Source organism: Mucor mucedo (assembly GCF_025094135.1).
Source record: "Mucor mucedo strain NRRL 3635 chromosome Unknown EV154scaffold_17, whole genome shotgun sequence".
NCBI lineage: Eukaryota > Fungi > Mucoromycota > Mucoromycetes > Mucorales > Mucoraceae > Mucor > Mucor mucedo.
The window spans coordinates 301,235-321,565 of record NW_026252301.1 but is presented as its reverse complement, the minus strand read 5'-3'; the positions used below and the strand labels follow the sequence as shown (position 1 = coordinate 321,565).

The window sequence follows — 20,331 nt, the reverse complement described above, 5'->3', positions numbered from 1 at the left end:
GACATTGACAAGTAATCAAGATGTTTGACTGGCATGATGCCTGTCTTGAAGAGTCTAGAGGTACTCATTCATGTAAATACTTTAACAAGCTTCATTTTTATTTTCTAGTCTTATTTCGCTTATATATTTGATGTTAGAAAGCTATCGTACGTCCGAAGCTCGAAGAGAAAGGGATCATAAATAATGTGTTCGAATAAGTGATCTTAACACATACGATTACACCATTAAAATCTAAAAATTCACGCTCTTATTGAGATTTTTATAGCTTTAGTTGTAGATATATTATGTGAGGAAAAACCACATTGATCTTTCCATATATAATTTTCTAATTGCTCCTGTTACTGCATTATCAATGCAAATATGGGAAAGTCGATCGTGCTGTTTATACAGTATACGCAGAGACGATAAAATTAGCAGCAAAAGAGACGATATAACTTGGGATAAATTTAGTGGAAGCAGTAACTATTTTAGCTTTAAAACATACCAGCGACCAATGAAGACAAAGCGTTCGGATCACTAAATTCGGATATATATCTTCTTCCCAGAAGGCTCAACCAAAGGTCAACAAGATACCTGTCTTTTAAGTAAAGGCCCAAGCATCACGGATTACTGAATAACCAATTAAATCATTCTGACAAAAGCTAGCTCACTTGCTTATCATCCTATAATTAAGACTCGTTCACACACTTTTTTGCTTTTTCTTTTTCACTCAACATTCTTACTTCTCTTTTTCTTTTTTTAAAGAAAGTAATCGATATTGTAAAATGGTTAGTTTATAATGACTTTTGTTTTTTTAAAAAATACTAAATTATTACCTTTTTTATATTATTATTGAAAAAGATACATTGCGATTCTTGCAGTATTACGTCTACAGCTAGTCATTGCTATATGATGGTACCCTCCTAGGTTGGTTTATTGTGTTTTGGAATTCACTGGGTGGACCGACTGTAAGTAATAGGGGCTACACTGTGAATGGTCGTGATCATACTGGCTTGCTGGTTCTGGCCCGAGATTGTTGTAAGTCATATAGTTTCTTTATAAAAAGTGACTCTAAAAGAGACGTAGAAAAATTAAAAGGACGTAGGTATCGATATTACCTTTCCCCATATACGGCTTCTTTGTCAGTATTGTAGTTTATTAAAGCCAATAACCCTTTACTATAATTAACAATAATAGCTTTTGATTCAATTAAAATGTAAATGACAGTGCTATTATTACGGTGAAAAGAAACAAGGTCTCCTTTGTTCTTTTGAAATTAATTACACCGAACATCTCTTATCGTCTCAACGATGTTAGTTTAAACGAAGGGATGAAAGCAAAGTTACAATCGATTATAAATATCGAGTCGGATGATAAGGATATTTGTAAAAAAAAAGTTCTGAATAGCGAATATAAATTCGTAACATGGGTGATTCCTTCAACAATAAGTATATCAACAATATTCCTATTGCTAAATATTTCCTGAATGACACACTTAGTCAAAGAATTGAGAATCTCTTGCTTTTGATGGGCTAACATGGATTTAATATCACACAACCTGATGACACCAAAAAAGCAATTATGATGATTCGTTTGACATTAATCAATTTTCATGCCAATTGCCAGAAGTCTTCAATCACTGCTTCGCTAAATGAACGTAGACCATTTGTGGAATATTTTGTTCCTATATTCAAGTAGTATCTTAATCATTTTACAATCCAATCATGACTATTTACAGTGTAATTTTTGCTATTTATGACAAATTAACTCTATAGTGGTAAGACAAGCTTTATTATGTATATAATATACAACTTGACTTTAACTGTTTAATTTATATGTAGGTGTGGAAAGGGCACACCCTAAAATAAATCAGCGATCAAAAATTGAAAAATATCGCAAACAAATTAGAGCGGAAATAACGATCTTTTTTTTAAAAATATCGCGATTGGCGATATCGATAAAATTTTCTAAAATATCGTTATTGGCAATATCGATCAAATTTTCCAAAATATCGCGATTGGCGATATCGATCCATAAATCAAAAAAACAAAAAAATATCGTTGGATGGGGTAAAAAAAATGGGGTAATCGATAATCGATATAATATTACTTTTACACCCCTGCTGAATCAGGATACAGGCTTAAAATTGATACGTTTGTATATATTGGAAAAAAAAATTTATTTATAAAAAAAAACTAAATAACGTCGAATCTGATCATCATAGACCTCTTCAAATATAGAAAATGACCAGTAAAATATGACCAGAGACAGACATAATGAGAGGAACTACGGTAGTGACCATACGAAGACCTCAGAAGAGTAGCAGTATTCACTTACCTGCATAAAGATGGTTTACGTTAATAAGAGAATAAATTATCAAGTTTAGCAATGTGTACCTTTACAAAACAGTCGGATGTACGAGCCCCAAATAAATAGTAATATCAATCAGCTTTAAAAAATTGGGTTAACTTAATAATAAACAAGTATACCAGTATCAAGTTATTTAACTTTCCACAAGTAATCAATGTATTGATTCCTCTAGCTATAAAAATGCGCTAATAGATATAAGAAAGTAGTTAGAGTTCCTTACCGAGCAAAGAGCATTGGTCTGATCCTAAATTATAAAGTTGTAAGACGTTTATTATTAGTCACATAACTAAATCTAAATTAATTTAAAAATAATTATGATGAATCAAATACCATTAACTATTCGCATATACATACATTAACCTGGAAGAAAAAAAAAAGGGGAAAAAGAATAAGAATAAAAAGGTTTAAAAAACAAAGTTTGTTTAAATAAGAAAAAATAAAAAATTCAGACTCAATTCCTTGTTTTTGGCAACGCCGTACGGGTTGATTATTTTCTACAGCAACTGATTCATCAGACTAGTAAATGACAGATTCCATTTTTTTTTTTTTTTTTTTTGCAAATCTAAATTCATGTGTGCTCACTTAAAGTAGTTTGGATGTCTCGGCCTGTTGAAAACTGGTACGTGTGTAAACGCTTGTTCTTTTTTGACTTTACATATCAAGAAAGTACTCCAGGCTCGAACTTCGTTTTTGGTGAATCATGACGTTTCCCCTTATTCAAAGGCCATCCCGCGCATGATGAGGCAGAGCAAAAAAAAATTGTCGTCTTTGATGCAAAGGACCTTGTGTCTACTATTGGGTTGGTGAATGAGGTCGACAGGTCTAACAACAAATATGTAATAAAAACTGGTAAGGCTTTCAAAGTCGATAAGAGTAGTATTACCAGCAGTGTTGAAAATCATTAAAACCCACAGTCACATGTCCCCTTTTCTCATTTTACTTACGTAATCTGAAGTTGTCTTTTTCTTACCCTGGCTATCATCCCCATAAACATTTTTTTTCTTTAAAAAATCACGTTTATCTATGAACATGGTATTGCTACATCTATTTATTTATGTATAGGTTGTTTTTATAGAGATTTGAAAATTTGGCTTTGCGATCAGCGATCAAAAAATCAAAAATATCGGAGATATCGATATTTTCGATTTTTTGAGCGATATCGCCAATATCGATCAAAAAAAACATTTTGATCGCTGATTTATTTTAGGGTGGCATGGAAAAAAGCAAGTGCATTGTATATTATAACACAGATGGTAAAGCCAGAAAGCGTTTAGCAGATGGTATTGGCTACTTTGTTGCGGATCAAACCGAAATCTTTTGTTTGAGTCATCGGGGTAAAAATACTATATACATTGCACTTATTCATATGTAAATACAGAAAAAACAATGTCGATCACACCCAAGATGTCACGGTGAAGCTACTCGAATACAGCATCAGGCCATTAGAAGGAGATGGAAACCGTCAAAGATGTGTTATTCAAAAACTTAAGAAAAAAGTTTTTTACGTACATATACGCTGGCGATGAATTGACCATGCTTAGTACTTCCGCTATAAGCCAAAAAGGGAAGGGGTTATTTACTTGTTCGAGAGGCAAATGTTCCAAGAACCTGGAATACTCGCAGTAAAAAGTTTAAGGTGATGGACCTCATACTGTACACTAAGGTAGGATTTGTGCTCATAGTATAAAAGAAATGAATTACTGACAATTAATTTGAAAAATATGCTTGAAGAACAGAACTAAATCACCCAAATCCTTGAAAATGAGCAAATTGACTGGAAACAATTGACTAAGGGAACAACTTGTTGATGATATTGTAGATATAATAATAAATTTATTTATCACATCACATTGAGGATGGATAATAATTTAAAAAGTTATTAACGAATCATGCATTATTTCGCTTGTTTTCCATGCAAAACTCGAATATCAAATATTTGTCTGAACTTTTATAACCTTAATTTTTCATGCAATCAAATCATTTCTTTTCAACTGACATTATGAGGCAGTGTTTTTATGCCATACATTAAGTATTATTAGCAAAGACACAAGTCATTCGAATCTGTTGCAAGTTGTACAAAGCGAAATTCAACTGCGGCGCGATATTTAAAAGGGGTAGAAACCTTGTTTTTAAGTTTCTCGTTGCAAGTCGCAAGGTTACTTCAAACCTTTCTATATCGAGATTAACAGTACCACTTTAATATCTATCCAACCCCTTATTACTGCCAATTTTTTTTAAAAAAAAAGAAACAGAATGTTTACGTATACACTTTGTGTAACGGCTAGCAGAATACGACAGTTGCGGCCTTAATTTTAATTGTTCATAATTCATGTAAAGTTAAATTTATTGTAGAAGGAAGTCGCCCAGCTATACCAAGCTTCGAGTCCTTAAGAAAGTAAGAAAAAAACTAGCAGTCGGGTCTAATCTGACCCACGAATAAGCTGCTACCGAAATTTAAAGGAGTTAAGTCTACACAAACGTCCCAAGGTGTACGTTTATTCGCGTGATATCTTGCTTTTATGTCTACAGGCATATGCTTTTTGATACTGAAGAGTACTTACTCACCTTTTTGTATTAAATCAAATGGTTGGACTGTGGGATGGCATCTTAAGTCAAAAAAATTAAATGGGCTTTATCAAAAACGCATATCTCGTTATGACTTACGACAGTAATCAAAGTAAAAGGAGACGTGATTAGACATAGATGCTTAAAACACAATTGAAGCCGTTAGATCCCTCGCATGCTTTTTATTTTTCTCTCCACGATGCTTTGTCTAACTATTATAGCATGTGTTTTAGATAGTGCATGACGCCTGATTTATTGTGGGAACTTTCATTGATCTACTAAATGATGTGTCGGATAGTCCTTACCGCACCATGTGGTCTTACTACTTTAGAAATTTGGTTTAATCTAATGAAGAACTTATTATTAATTACATATCTGATGCGGTAGTGCGATAAAGACTAGCATGTTATTTTTGATTTATAATTTCTTGATGCTTGAGATGCACACCCTTTGTTAATAATAGATAATAAAGCAAATGTCTGTGAAGATGGGTCCAGCACATCCTATCTCTGCACTTAAGCGACCTGCTACCAATAAAAAAAAAGTTAGAATTCCTGTTAAAAACAGATACTATACAGTTAATAACTTCTTGTCGTAAGCAGCAGTGTTATTATTAACCACCGATACAGTTTTCACGCTTTAAATTCAGACATCTGTGTTATTTTTCCGGGCCATCTAAGAGTGCATGCAAATCCTTTCAGACATGCTTGCTAAGGTCAAAGGGTTCATCTTTTTTCAGCTCACTGATACAAATGAGCTTTGGCAACGCAAATGTATGAATGGCAACTGTATTGGTGTTTAACACGATGTTTCTAGGCCTTGGTATGTAATTTGGTTTTAATTAAAAGCCAGAAACAGAGTTTTGACTATTATTGATTTCAAAGAAACCACTTCTATGGACAGTATTTCAAAACGTTTAACAGAAAGGTGAAAAGGTGATTAACCACAATTCTAGGAATTAATCAGAATTATGAGATCAGAATCTGATAGGTTGAAACTTAAGACAGATTAAAGGGTACAAGTACAATCTTTATATAATCTTGATGTTCTATCTATCTATTACCTAAGTTTAAGGACAAAAGACCAAGTTATTCTGGCTCAGAGACCCTGTGCCTAGTTTAACATTTTGAGGGTCTGAATACTTAATTTTGCAACTGTATAAAAACTTTTTCACGTTTTTCTGAAAATAAAATCTATTTGTCTGACATTTTTTAATTTGAGTTTTATTATTTGAAGACCCTTTGAATTGAAAAAAATGAGCATTATTGGCAACATTCCATAAACGAGATACCATATTCACCATCTTTGTAAACATAATTTAATACTTTGGTGAACTCTTGTATCAATTTTACAATGGAAGAATGCAATGTAAGTGGGATAATAGATTATGCACTCCAACATGGAAATTATGAAATATTTCGAATTCAATCCCAATAAGTGTATGTGGCACGGTGACTGTTCATGAGGTTCATATTATAGTAATGGGTTCAGGGGACGTAAGATAATTACATGTCGTATCGTGAGCATATTGGCTAAGCTGTAAATAGTAATTTATGAAAAGATAGACTCTGAGGCTGAATTTATGTAACAATGAGGACATCGGTACCTGTGTCGATGAAAAGTATAGGGAGAGAAAAGGATGATTATCTGTCTGTGTGGGTGGGTGGGTGGGTGCGTAGTGTGTGTGTGTGCGCGTAGTGTGTGTGTGTGTGCGTAGTGTGTGTGCGACAATGATATTCCCTCAATTGTCAGCATTGCGCGTGCTCAGATTTTTTTATTTTTTAATAACAACATTTTTTTATTATTTATTCTCTTCCCCTTTTCTGTTTTCTTTTCGACTGTTAAAGGAGTTGAATAGAGGAGCTTTCATTTTTATATATATATATATTCTTTTTCTTTTGCTTATATTTTATTTTTCTTCATGGAAAAAGCAATGACTAACAACAAAGAAGACTCTTCAAGACTAGTGAATAAACCACCTGTTTATCTCAGTAATCCTCGACCTCATCTTAAAAGAACATTAGATGCAACACCTTTTCCACCTAACCATCCGCTAGCGGGTTTACCTTTACCTTCACCAACACCATACCAGCAACAACAAGCTGCTCGTTTACAATATTACCATACTCGTTCACCTGCTTATGTGGAAAGTCCCAGTTTTGGCTTGAATGATTTCGAACTCCAAGATACTTTGGGTAAGGAGAAAATAAAATTGAGAGTTTCTCTCCCTAATACATGTATTTATCTAGGCACTGGTACTTTTGGTAGGGTTTACTTGTCCAAATTCGTACCATCAAGCAAATATTATGCTATGAAAGTGTTAAAGAAATCCGAAGTTGTGAGATTAAAACAAGTGGAGCATCTTTTATCTGAAAAGCAAATATTATCTTCTGTTCGATTTCCATTTATAGTTGATCTGTAAGTGCAGCACACATTGGTAAAAGAGAAAGCATTAATCGTTGCTATTATAGATTCTGCACTTTTCAAGACGAATCCAACCTATACATGTTACTTGAGTATGTGGTTGGCGGAGAATTATTCACCCATTTACGTAGAGCTGGTAGATTCACAAATGATATGACGAGATTTTATGCTTCAGAAATTGTACTAGCAATAGAATATCTTCATTCCAAAGATATTATATATCGTGATTTAAAACCAGAAAACTTATTAATTGATCATCAAGGACACATAAAGATTACAGATTTCGGGTTTGCAAAAAAAGTTGTTGACAGGTAAAATATATATATATATATATATACATGTGTAATTTTTTTAATTAATCTCAATATCTTTTTTAAAGAACGTGGACGTTATGTGGTACACCAGAGTATTTGGCTCCTGAAATTATTCAAAGCAAAGGACATGGTAAAGCAGTTGATTGGTGGGCTTTGGGTATTCTTATATTTGAAATGTTGGCTGGTTATCCTCCCTTCTTTGACGATAATTCGTTTGGTATATATGAAAAGATTTTAATGGGAAAGGTTCAATTCTCTGCCCACTTTGATCCGCTTGCAAAAGATTTGTTAAAGAGACTACTTGTGAGTGACAGAACAAAAAGATTAGGAAATCTGAAGGTAAATAACGAGAGAGCACGTTTTTTTATTATTATTATTATTGTATTCACATTCTATATAGGGTGGCTCAGAGGATGTAAAAAGACATAAATGGTTTAGAGGTGTGGATTGGGTTGGGCTATTGGACAAAAATGTGCGGGCACCGATTGTTCCTCATTATCCACATCCAGGAGATACGAGTAACTTTGAAAAATACCCTGAAGCATTTGATACAGATCATCATCATATGGATGGCGAAGATCCATATAAGGATTTATTTGTAGGCTTTTCATAATTCCCTTCTTTACAATATATATTCCCACTACATCATATAACTTGACCTTTTTATACATATTACCTTGTATTAGCTACCCCCCATCCATCCATAAAAAAAAATTCCCTCTTCCTTTCCTTTGTGTGTGTATGATCGATGAATAAAAAAAACACATGATAAGTAAGTCGTAGGGAGTTATTTCCACAATCCCGAGACAATCCAATAATTCTCCCTACATTTATAACAAGGGATGGTACTCAAGACAACATTAAGCCTCACATGGCGACCGGCTGTCACTGACCTTTGTGCAGAGCTATTAGAGGGAGTTTAGATTCGCGCGTGTGAATGACTTTTACGGCTTTTATACCAAAAGGGGACAGTCAGCGCTCTTTGAATGATTTTCAAGCAAGATGATCGCTTCTTTTCACCCACACATAGTGAAACATTGGATTTGTATTTATATTTATTTATATCGGTTTTATTATAGTTATTAAAAGGGGGCTGGGGGGAGAATAAGTCTCTGATCAACAGAAACGCATTATTATATACTATTTACACAGATGAAAAGTAGGGAGGTTTTAACGGCGTTTAAAGAATTGAAACAATCTAGTGGGCGAAGCATCTAATTTTAACTTTTTGCTTGTACTAAAGACACTGATAAAGGATTTTAAAGAACGGAATGAAGAGGTAGACTTTCTCTTTTTTAAGGCTTGCGTGATAATGGTGTCACTGTTTTCCCGGAATGATAAAGGGTATTCCGTTGATGTTGTACATGATGATTCAATTAATACTGGAGCTACGTCAAACATTTCTGAAAACTCTGAGCTTGTACCAATAGGATCTTCTTCATCGCTGTTGTCTAGATCGGGTAAAGAGCTTTCCTCATCATGAGTAGCACAAAAAGAATAATCAATATGGCCATCCCACTCGAAACTGCTTTTCCTAGCAACCGTATTTAATCCTTCCGAAAACGTAGTGCCTGTTGGATATACATGTTGAATGGAATTATCATGAAGCATCTGGTTGAAAAAGTCTTGATAAATCCAATCTGTGCCTTGGGGTACTTTGGTCGTAGGACACGCAGATAATTTAGAATGCTTCGAAGCAGGTGGAAAATGGATTGAGTCAGTCATTATTCTTAATGAGAAAAGTAAGTGAAAAAAAGAAAGGTCTTGCTCCTAATACCCCTCTTTATATACATATTTTTGCTTTTATCGTGTGTGGTACAATAATCCAAGTAATTGCAATAAACGGTCATTTTTCTCCGCGTGTCGTGAGCATGGTTTTCTTTAAGTCCATACAACATGTCTTTAAAGTTTGGGAAGCACAATACATGCATGGGTCACACAAGTATCACAATTCTCATATTACAGCTGTCATCCCACCAAAATCTAGTAAATATTACTACTATCATACCAACGCCATTTTTATTTTTATTTTTTTTTATGTACAACAGCTGTATACTTTTTATTTTTACAAGTCAATATCAGCTTTCCTAATAAGCATATTTGCCGCTAAATAGGCTTCCCGAGCCGATGACTAGCTTGTCAGATTCCGTGATACTTGAGACCTTGATTGTTGTGTTTTTTGTTAGTAATATGAATGTTATTATTCCATAAGTGTGGCTGAATGAACCTTTTGCGTTATATTAATTCATTTCATTTTGTGTACGTTCGTCATCATTTGTAATAATACCTTTCCTTTTACACTAAAGTCGCCAATGACGCATAATTTCATCTTTCTAGTTAGGTTCCCGATTCAATCAGGTAAAATAATAGACCGGGATTATCGGAACTAGCTTTCCGCGTTATCTCTCTTTCTTTGTTCAAATGTCAAACCCTGTTACAAGTTTATAGAGTAGTGCATAGGTCTAACGCACGTGTATTTGTGTAAGATTGATTTCTGGCTGAAAATAACTTTTTCATCAACTAAAATGTATTTACTAATCTTTTTTCCCTTTTCTCTAATGTTTTCGCGATGTTTTCGTTTTTCTATCAGCCGTCGTTCGAAAAGTATTGCTGCTTCCAAAAAAACCATGGTTGCCCCTAGCAATCATCCATCGCTTTCGCTCACACGACAAAAGGTGATCACAGTAAAAAAAAAGGAAGAAGGTTTTCTGGATGATTATGATTATGATATTTATAACGACTATTTTTAATCACCTGTTTACACATACATTCTGTCTTTTCCCGTCTCTTTTGACTGGGTTCCTACCGTAAATAGCCGTTTTTTTTTTATTATTATTATTCCATCCTTGCTTGAGGTCTGGCCCTTCTCTATTCTATGGCACTTATTGTACTGGCTGTGACTTGTAATGCAAAGGGACTTGAAATTACATTATTGTAAATAATTTTTAAGATAATCCTTTATTTTCTACATAAATTACTCTGGAATTTATATCATTTGGTAATGTTAATAATAAATATTCCGTATTACATAGCTGAGACATTAACATGACGACTGAATAGATACTGCGAAGCCAAACAAGGCATTTTCATTAACATCAGAATCGTTCTGAATGGAGCGTCTCTTGACGCGCTTTTTATGTTGGTCTAGAGGGGTATCCCCTGTGTCCAGAGAAGTTTTAAACTATCTTCTGGTAATACTACGGTGATAAAACTTGGATGGGTGAGTCCAGTATAATGCAATAGCACGCGGTGTTGCTTTTACAAAGTTTCTACCGTCTAAAAGGTACAGTGTGGTTTTCTTTACAACTGTATACTTCAAAAAAACTGGTGGATACCTTGATTGTGCTGATCAGAGGTGCTATTTCTCGAGACTCTAATTTTGATTCTAACAACGGTAACACCTCCTAAATCTTCTCCAAAGTAGCTTTGTCAGGTCGTCTTGGTCTTTCAACTTTTTCTTTTTGAGATGCCGTAGTGACCTGTTAAACAGCGGGATATTACTGATAAAACGAGAGTCAATAGCTACTTTAGCTGCAGTAAATCTCTTTCTGCTAAGAATCTCTCTAGCAGGAACAAGTTTACGCAGGAAATGGGTAAAGCTTCGTACTGACCTGAACTTCTCCGGTATAAGGGATGTCACAGATTTGAGACTCATCATCAATCTCTTCATTAGAAAAGTAAGCAGCTTCTGAATTTTTTTTGTTTCTGGTTGTAAAGCTGTGGCTCTATAACCAATGTTCATTCTTCCTCTCGATTTAGCCTTTGTCGATAAATCGTATTCGGAAAAATCAGCCAATCATAAGGTTGCTTTAATAATTGTTCGCGCAAAGACTTGGTCAGATTATAAAACAAGACGCGTTCTTTGTCTTTTCTCTGTAATTAATTTAGAATGTTGCATGTTGGCTACACTACACCATATCGAATCGTACTCTTGCTGTTAATTAAAAGACTTTGTACTTACGATTTTCCTGAGGATCTGATGTCTACCTTTGTCGTTTTTATAACAAAAAACATTTTGGTACTAATATAACCCGTATTATGCACAGTCAGACAGTCATTAACAATATTTTTAAAGAATGAAAGTTCAATTCGTGAGACTTGTTCAGAACCACGATTAAATCACCTCTTGAATGAAATTACAAAGCTAAAGAACGGCGAGACCGATATGCAGCCTATAGTCACCTCCATTAAGAATGAGGTAACTATTTGATTCTGCTTCAAAATCATGATCTAATGTTTACTAGATTGAAACGATCAACAATCCTAGAGCTTTTGATGATTTCATGACTTGTATGTTAATATCACACAATAAACTTCACATAGCTAACCCTAAATTTGTAGCCCTGAAAGAACTTGTTGTCGAAGACGAGGAGGTAAAGATAAAGTAGCGTCGAAGCAGACAATTTAGCTAACATTGACACACAGACCGAAAGGCCCGTCTCACCCGAGTATATAGTTCTGGTGAGATGCTGTTTAACATTTAACAGCGTTAAAGATTAAACTAACATAAGTATAGGAAAAATGCAGTGTCATGGGATTATTTGTACGTAGATGCAAAATCGAGTATGCAATTTTACCAATGGATCGAATGTCAGATATTGTGGAAGCGTTTGACGCATATATTCACGACAGATACGGCGATTCGTATTTATTACCCGGAGGACAACCATCTGATGTCAAAGGCTGGATATCTGTTTATAATATCAAAGAATTTTTGAAGGCTGAGGCTGACAAGATTGAATGTAAGTGACCCAGCAATCCATCTTCCTTCATACTGAAATGCCCCACCTTTTAGTGACAGGCACCAGCAACATTCACCCGTCAGTTCTTTACAAATATCTTGAAAACATTGAGCCGAAAGCTCCCCATATTTCAAATATTCGTCAAGTACGCTATTTAAACTATGTTCGAACAAAAGAATATGTCCAATCACTTTCTGATCTACATACATTTTTTGATCTTACTATAAGTGAAGGGGTGTAATGTATACAGCTATAAATGATTCGCGTTTCTCTTTTACTGACTCGTAAACTTTTCCCTTCCTCCAATTTAATAGTCCAGTACAGTATGCATTGTTGAATATTGGTATCCTTGAATTCAAGTTTGGTCATATATTTAATGCGCTGTCAGCTTTGAATGATGCTTTGTCTGCAGCAAGGTCTGACAAAGATGACTATTGTCTGCAAGAAGTCGAATAGTAAGTATGCACCACATCCTCTTTTTCCATTTGCACATTTTTTTAAAACTTAAATAGCTGGATAGGCACTTGTAGAAAAAAGGAGCCTTTTAGGGACACCAAATCCTTTGATGATCCTTACCTTGCTAATATGAGGACATTAACTAAAGCACGAGACTTACTACGTCAGGTAAAGACTCTCTGTTTCTAGTGTATTTCAATGGCTCCTAACGGAATTCATAGGGTGAGCCATGTAGACTCATATTTGAAACTTTACAAACAGCTTCTGTTGACGTTATCTTGAAGGATGTAAAGAATACAAGTCGTGTAAAAAATTTGATTGCCAGTTTGGCATGGCAGAGATATGGTAAGTTATTATACTTCTATGTATCTTCTTCTGCTGATACCATATTTAGGCAATAGTGCTCTAGCTGCATCCTATTTAAAATTTGCTGAAAACTCTAGTGATCGGGCTGTACAGGATATAGAAACATCCGTAGTCTCACACGCAAATATGGTAAGTGTAATTTGTAACAAACTTATCTATAATAAACACATTCGACGAAGGTAATTAATGTGATATAAAGCTCCAATTGATGGGCAATTCAAATAAAGCACTCCAAGTTTTACAACAATTTTCAGAAGAGTTTCCTACAGAAGCCGACTTTTTATTACATTGGAAACAGGCTCAATCACGTATAAAGAAGCTATCTTGCAAAAAAAGGTACGTACAGTACCCTAATATATTATATATGCCAATGCACTGATGATCCGTCTGTAGAAAGTTTGACACAATTAACGATCAAGTCGATAAACTTCGTTTACTTATTCCGCCATATTCCGAGGAATACTTCGATGCTATATATGAAAATGCTAAAATGCTCATGTCCAATATGGAGTATGCAAAGGCTCTCTATATACTTGAAGAAGTACACGACTTTATTGTAAAAACAGATCAAACACCACGAATATGCGCCAATCTTATTTTGAAAGCCATTGTTAATTTAGTGAGTATAAATGATAAATAGAAACGATTCATAATTTATTAATCATGTTTCGATACATGTATAGAAAATCAATGAAATTCAAACAGCAATTCGTCTTGCTATTGATGCCATGACATTAAGTAAAAGAACCAATGATGCAAAATATTACTACAAGGCAGCAATTCTTCTGTCAGAAGCATATGTTCGAACTAACGATAAAGATCTGATTCAAAAGGCGTTATTTATCTTGGAAAATATTTTCCCTAAAGTACTGCTTGCGCAATCGTTAAAACTAACTTCAGAACTGCAATTAACATACGCAGAGGCACTTGACTCATCGTCTTCAACTGGTATGTCTAATTATAATATCAGAAATCTCGACACGGTACATGTTATAACTAAACTTTTAAAAGATAAACACATTTTGGAGTATGTAAACTTGGCTGAAAAAGGTAAGCAAGATAACTGCTATGAAGAAAATTTGAACTGACCCCTCATTTTCTGTAATAGGATTCCGGACTTTAAAATGTAAAGATCTCTTACTGCGAGCACTGTTTTTCAAAATCACTCTCCTGCATAAATTGGACATGCTATCTGTTGCCATTACTACCATGCAAGAAATCAGACAGATCCAGTCTGAAGTTTAAATTAATTGATAAATTTAAAAAAAGGGAAAATATTTTATTATGTATTTACATCTAGCTAACTATATTTGAGGAATGAGGGTGTGGTAGGAGGGGGGGATTATGTATCAAAAATGTTTTACTTCTTTAAACGACCAGTGTAAGTCACCTTTTCATCACGTCTACCCTTCTTCTTGATGACCTTGTTCAAAGGAACATAACTGAAAGGATCCATTTGACCCTTACGCTTAACATCACCACCAGCTCTCTTTGATCTAAACTCTTTACCAATCTTTTCGTATTTTTGAGGAGCTCTCTTGGGCTTTTTACCCTCCTCACCATCATCCACTTCCATGGCATCATCAACAGCATCCTTACCCTTCTTGAACTTGATTCTGTTTCTCTTATCACGGGTAAAACCATCGGGATTTGTGATGTGTTGCATGTAGTAATCTTCACCTTGTTCAATCTTTTCTTCTTCTTGGTGGTCCTTGGGTTCACTAATCATGAGACGACCATCATCGCCCTCAGCGAAAGCACCCTTACTACTCTTCATCTTACGTTGAGTGGGTTTGTTGGATGAAATACGACCTAAAGCAGAACGATCCAAGAAATCAAGAGGTCCATCCTCACCATCTTCACGAATAAATGCATTCGACACATTGTTGTTCTTCTTCTTTTGTTTTTGCTTTTGTGCAGTAACAGCAGCTTTCACTGTCTTGAGGGTTTCGTCTTCAGAATCATCATCATCAATTTCACTCTCGGAACCGTAAAGGACTTCTTCGTAAGCATCTTGGAAAGCACCCTTCTTGGCACTAGCACGAGCAGAAACATCTTCCTCTTCATCGTCACTCTCGGCATTGTTGGCTCCCTTTCTTCTCTTGGCTCTCAAACGACGCTTCTGAATATTGACAATCATCTTGCGATCTTCTTCAGGCATCAAATTAGCAATGGTATCATAACCGAATCTACGGATCAAACGTTCAAACATGTGTCTGATTTTAACCTTGAAATGACTCTTGTGTTGTTGTTGACACTTGAGCAAAGAACGCACAATGTTTTCCAATTGAGGTTCGAGGATTCTGACATCCAATACAACAATACACACCTTGACATATCCTACAGCAGCTTTAACAATTTCACGGTTGTTGGAAGCAGCCAAGACATTGATTGTTTGAAGTAATTCAGAGGCTAATTCAGCGGGTAACTCATCCTTGAACTCAAAAAAGATACGAGAAAGAGCACCGACAGTGGCACCAATCATGTGAGCAGTGGTACCAGCTAAACCAGCAGTAACCATGGTGAAGAATTCGGCAATATTGGCTTCAGCATCAGGGAAAGATTCATCAAAACCTTCTAAACGACTGTTCTTGATAACACCACCTTCCTTCATCTTGTTACCCATGCTAACCAAAAGATCAAAGGCAAAGTTACGAGTCTTTTCATTGTTATCCTTGGAGGCCAATACAACTTCGGAGAGAATAGCAGGGATGAAATGAAGATCAGTGTTGGGTAAAAGAGAGACAACTTCCTTCAAGGTCTTGATACGATCCTTTTTGGCGGCATTGGTACAAGAGACAGTAGCATTTAACAAATGGTTTTGCAACTCTTCAATATGGTTGGCCATGATTTGACGACCATTGGGACAGCTCATCAAATGGTTAAGAACCTTGTAACCCTTCTTTTGTAAAGTGGGATCACTTTCCTTGGATAAAAGTTGTTGAAGTGTACCGTTGTATAAAAGTTCGGCAGATTCCAAGTCCAAGAAGGGGATCATGATAGTAGCAAGATCCAACATGGTGTGAGACATGGGAGGGGGGATAGAAGGATCGTTGCTAGGTGCTGTCTCCTTGGATTCCAAAGCTTGAGAGAGCATTGCAAGAACCTTTTTGAATGTAGTGTTGATATCTTCAGGTGTGGTAACAGTAAGATAAGCCTTAATTACTTCGGCCATGAAACCACGGACTTGGGGAGCAATTTGACTGTAGACATTGAAGAAAACAGCCAAGTAATTTACAGCAAACTTGCTCATGAAACCCAAGTTGGCCGCAGCTTGAGCCTTAGTTAAACCATATGCTCTTAATAAATGAGCATCGTCAGCGGAGGACTTGACCAAAGCTTGGTTCTTTTCGATCAAGAGTTGAAGAGCTTGGGCAATGGTAGGACGTAATTCGGGTTGAGTATAAAGCAAAGAACTGAATCTTTCTGCGACGGAATCGTTGAAAGCGGTAGTGAGATCAATGGGGAGATCACAGAAACCAGGAGCCAAACTCCAGATTTGGTTTACCAAAGTTTCATAAACCTTGGCTTGCATTTCTAAATCACGGGCAGCAGCAGCCTCTCCCTTAGCGGCGAGTCTATCACCAAGAGGGATGAGAACATTGACAAAGTAGGAAAGTGTGGTGTTGGTAGTATATGTCTTTAAAAGAGGGAGCAAGAAAGCACGGCCGACGTGAGAAGAAGAGGTAGGTGATTCGAGATTAAGAGGAAGAATGTTTAAGAAAAACTCGGGGCCCATAGTGGAAATAGCAACACCAAGTGTCTTATCGAGTTGTTCTTTATAAGATTCGTTGGGAGCGAGACGAAGCTCACCGAGCAAAGCTAAACAACCATTCATCAAGGGAGCGGCGAAATGGTTTAATTTGTTGAACATGGCTTGTTGAACAGTCATGACATGAACCCAAGCAGGTTGGAAATGAACACCCAAGCCAGCCTCAAGAGACTTGATAATCTCTACAAGTCCATTTGATTGGCCAGCACTGGCTTGAGCAATAAGATCGTCGGTAATACAATATTCAATCAATGTGCTCAAACAGTTGGCAATTTGGCGATGACATCTAGAATCTTGTTGGAAATCGTTAAAGATCAAATTGAAGACAGTAGAAAGATCATTGGCGCATTGAGCGGGGTTAGACCTATTTAAAAGTTAAAATTCTGAGCCCAATTTTAAAAAAAATGTACACTTACTTGGCATAAGAAGGGAAAGCCTTTCCAATAATTAAAAGCCAAGTGGGTAAAAGACGTTCATCGACAGCTGCAGGTTTCAGTTCACAAATAGCCTAAAAAAATATAATTGTCAATCACTCCACACCTTTCCTCCCATTTAAAAATATCTCTTACGCGTAATAAACCAGCGAATTTCTCGGCATCCATATCAGTCTCTTGAGCATCGAAAAGGGCTTCAAATACATCGAAAGCAGCCTTGGTGAGGAAAATGTTGTTGAATTTGGGGAGTTGAAGTAAGGTCTGACATAAGACAGAGAATTTCTATTTTGTAGAGAATATTAGGCATTGCTTACTTATAAAAACTAAAAAAAAAAAAAAAACATACGTGAGGAGGCCAGTAAGGAACAATGGTTTGAAGTAATGCAAGCATTTGTTGAGCAGCGTGTTGATCGGACTTTGATGTTTCGTGTAAAACTCTAAGAATGAAATCAGCAGTCATTTCGGCAGCAGGATGAATAAGAGTAGGTGGAGGAGGTCTAGACAAAATGTTGCGAACAGCATCTTGGGCTCTCTTACGTGCCTAATATAATAAGAGTAAAATCAGTTCACTACTCTAAATTTTCCTCTAATTCTCTTTACCTTGGGAGAAGCGTTAGCACTCAAAATAAGTAATTGTTGATATGCCTTCTTGGTGGTTGGCATGTTCCAGTTGGGTCCATCTTGAACAGCCAAGAGTTCTTGAAGACAGCCAAGGAAAGAACGGACAATAGGTTGTTCATCCTTGTGTGCTTCAAAAATGGTTTCAAGAACTGCAATTACATCAGCAAACTTGGATCTAAGCACAGAATGAGGAAGACTATAGGAGAATCATCAGTTACCAGTAATATGCTTTATATATACATGTATCAAATTGCTTACAAAGGGAAAACTTCATCCAAAATATAAAGCAAAGCACCTACTAATTCGCTAGATCCTTGAGAGGATTGCAAAGTAGTCATCTATTCATCTAGTTAATATATAGACGAGCTGTCAAAAAAATAAAATAAAAGTTACCAAAGCACCAAAGTATGCGGTAGGAGATAATGCTTCGTTTTGCTCGCTGATAGTCTATGTAAAAACGTATACGTTAGTTTTTCTGGTGTCGTTTTATTGTTGGTGAGTGAGTATATTACCTCTTCAATGGCAATCAAGGTTTGACCATACTTATAGAGCGGATCAAAAAAAGAGAGTTAATAAAGTGTCCATGTCGGGGATCTATCCTTGTCTAAAGTGAGTATTTACCAATTTCTGGTTTGCCAACTTGGAGTTGGCTTGCTTTCTTATTCTTTCGAGTTTAGACTCCATGATTGTTTAAGGGCAAAGGTAAAAAGTAAAAGAGATAAAAAAAAATATTTAAAAAATAAAGAAAATTTTCTGGTTCGTGGACTGTTTGTGACTGGTAGGCACAAAGGGGGGAAAAGGTGAAGCAGTAAGCAAAAAAAAGAGAGATAAGCAGGACTTTATTAAAGTTATTTTTATCAGCAAAGGGATGACAGAAGCGTTGGAGAATAATACGAGTGTAGATGAGTACAACAACCAAGGCGACACTAATCTTGAGTGTCATTGGAACTCTTGTATGAAAGTGTTTCCTACGCATGCTTCACTGGCTGCCCATCTTTCTGAAGACCATGTGGGCTGGAAAAAGGGTGGCTATTTCTGTGATTGGACCAATTGTTCAAGACAGGGAGCTAAATGCCACAACAGATTTGCTCTCATGATGCATCTACGAATTCACACGGGTGAAAAACCTTATGAATGTACCTTGAATAACTGCGGACAGACGTAAGATGACTCGTTTTCTACATAAGCAATTGTTACTTATTCTTATTGCTAGGTTCGGACGAATGGATGCTCTTGTTCGACATAAGAAAGCAGAACATGGAGAACCCACCACAACCAATACCCCACCACCACCGCCACCACTTATAACCAATAAACCTAGAAAACTCAAAAAGACATCGTTGGATATGCTATCTAAAAACAAACGAATGCATAGAGATTTAACGGGTTCTTCCGCTGAAGAGTCGGATGAGGACTCTTTAGCAGTCGAGATAAAACCGCCCACACAAACACTTTTATCAGGCTCTCCCGATTATACGCAGTACAGACTCGCTAAAGCACAACTATCCTATATTTTACGAGAAAACGAAATGCTTCAAGATGAATTTGACATTGCTCAAAAGAAGCTAAAAAGAATGAGAACCGAGCGAAGAGTTTTATTGGATGCTGTTATGGCTTCAGAAACACAACAAGACGAATATGAAATTATACCACCAAACGAACATGAGATTGCATAAATATATATATATATATATATTTCACATTTGTATATATATTTACAAGATACAAATGAATTTTTTTAAAAGAAAAAAAAAATAAAAAAAAATAAACATCCATTACTACACACTACGGGAAGGTTGAATTAGCACATCTTTGTTAAAGTCTTGATATGAAGGTGGTGCCGGCTCTTCTCTATCAAACGCTGGTGGTGGTGGATCGTCTCTATTGTAGCTTGCTGCGGGTGGTTGTATAGGTGGATTTAGTGTCCTGGTCATATGAATACGCACTTCCTGCCCGTTAGGCCGGACAAACGTTGTCTGTGTGTTGATGAGATTTTGCTCAGCTTGACCTAATAAAAATAAAATAATGAGCCGTCTTTTTCCTTGTATCAAAAAGCCGTAACTACCTGCTCTCTTTTTAGCCAGCTGTCTTCTTCTTACCGCTAGAAAAAAGGCTACCAATACTAATATCACAAATAGCAGCCATAGTATTTTTAATTGTTCTGTTGTCATTGGAGGATATGCTTTACGAAAAAAAAAGTGTGAAAGAAAATAAAAAGAAAAGGAGTGAATTTATAAAAAAGAATCAGGGGGAAAAAAATTGAATTTGCTAAGCAGCTCAGTTCTCAA

General features: G+C 35.9%; 6 protein-coding genes across 6 annotated transcripts; 3 read left to right on the top strand and 3 right to left on the bottom strand.

Annotated features, from left to right (window-relative positions):
* The first annotated feature begins 6,714 nt into the window (after nt 1–6,714).
* EV154DRAFT_438355 (camp-dependent protein kinase 9) lies at nt 6,715–8,503 on the top strand. The gene is made up of 5 exons (XM_051596875.1): nt 6,715–7,109; nt 7,164–7,332; nt 7,386–7,649; nt 7,718–7,991; nt 8,053–8,503. Exons 1-5 carry the CDS (start codon nt 6,836–6,838, stop codon nt 8,263–8,265), a joined length of 1,194 nt encoding a protein of 397 aa, XP_051460873.1. The 5' UTR covers nt 6,715–6,835; the 3' UTR covers nt 8,266–8,503.
* Nucleotides 8,504–8,694: 191 nt separating this feature from the next.
* EV154DRAFT_498781 (uncharacterized protein) lies at nt 8,695–9,387 on the bottom strand. The gene has a single exon (XM_051600404.1). It carries the CDS (start codon nt 9,375–9,377, stop codon nt 8,823–8,825), a length of 555 nt encoding a protein of 184 aa, XP_051460872.1. The 5' UTR covers nt 9,378–9,387; the 3' UTR covers nt 8,695–8,822.
* Nucleotides 9,388–11,469: 2,082 nt separating this feature from the next.
* Nucleotides 11,470–14,487, top strand: EV154DRAFT_600079 (anaphase-promoting complex subunit 5-domain-containing protein). Its single transcript, XM_051607148.1, has 16 exons — nt 11,470–11,670; nt 11,728–11,850; nt 11,897–11,942; nt 11,994–12,025; nt 12,078–12,113; nt 12,169–12,394; nt 12,448–12,631; nt 12,709–12,849; nt 12,907–13,018; nt 13,072–13,195; nt 13,245–13,345; nt 13,416–13,552; nt 13,610–13,835; nt 13,900–14,164; nt 14,228–14,266; nt 14,325–14,487. Exons 1-16 carry the CDS (start codon nt 11,542–11,544, stop codon nt 14,459–14,461), a joined length of 2,058 nt encoding a protein of 685 aa, XP_051460871.1. The 5' UTR covers nt 11,470–11,541; the 3' UTR covers nt 14,462–14,487.
* On the bottom strand, nt 14,488–18,745 carry EV154DRAFT_459514 (NUC173 domain-containing protein). The gene is made up of 9 exons (XM_051597487.1): nt 18,665–18,745; nt 18,556–18,585; nt 18,437–18,490; nt 18,302–18,381; nt 18,023–18,239; nt 17,769–17,963; nt 17,558–17,704; nt 17,405–17,496; nt 14,488–17,352 (listed from the first exon to the last, which is right to left on the bottom strand). The coding sequence occupies exons 1-9, from the start codon at nt 18,725–18,727 to the stop codon at nt 14,577–14,579; spliced, it is 3,654 nt and encodes a 1,217-aa protein (XP_051460870.1). The 5' UTR covers nt 18,728–18,745; the 3' UTR covers nt 14,488–14,576.
* Nucleotides 18,746–18,767: 22 nt separating this feature from the next.
* EV154DRAFT_498774 (uncharacterized protein) lies at nt 18,768–19,808 on the top strand. Its single transcript, XM_051600403.1, has 2 exons — nt 18,768–19,204; nt 19,257–19,808. Exons 1-2 carry the CDS (start codon nt 18,912–18,914, stop codon nt 19,717–19,719), a joined length of 756 nt encoding a protein of 251 aa, XP_051460869.1. The 5' UTR covers nt 18,768–18,911; the 3' UTR covers nt 19,720–19,808.
* Nucleotides 19,731–20,278, bottom strand: EV154DRAFT_600076 (uncharacterized protein). Its single transcript, XM_051607147.1, has 2 exons — nt 20,109–20,278; nt 19,731–20,051 (listed from the first exon to the last, which is right to left on the bottom strand). The coding sequence occupies exons 1-2, from the start codon at nt 20,212–20,214 to the stop codon at nt 19,822–19,824; spliced, it is 336 nt and encodes a 111-aa protein (XP_051460868.1). The 5' UTR covers nt 20,215–20,278; the 3' UTR covers nt 19,731–19,821.
* Between the last annotated feature and the right edge of the window lie 53 nt (nt 20,279–20,331).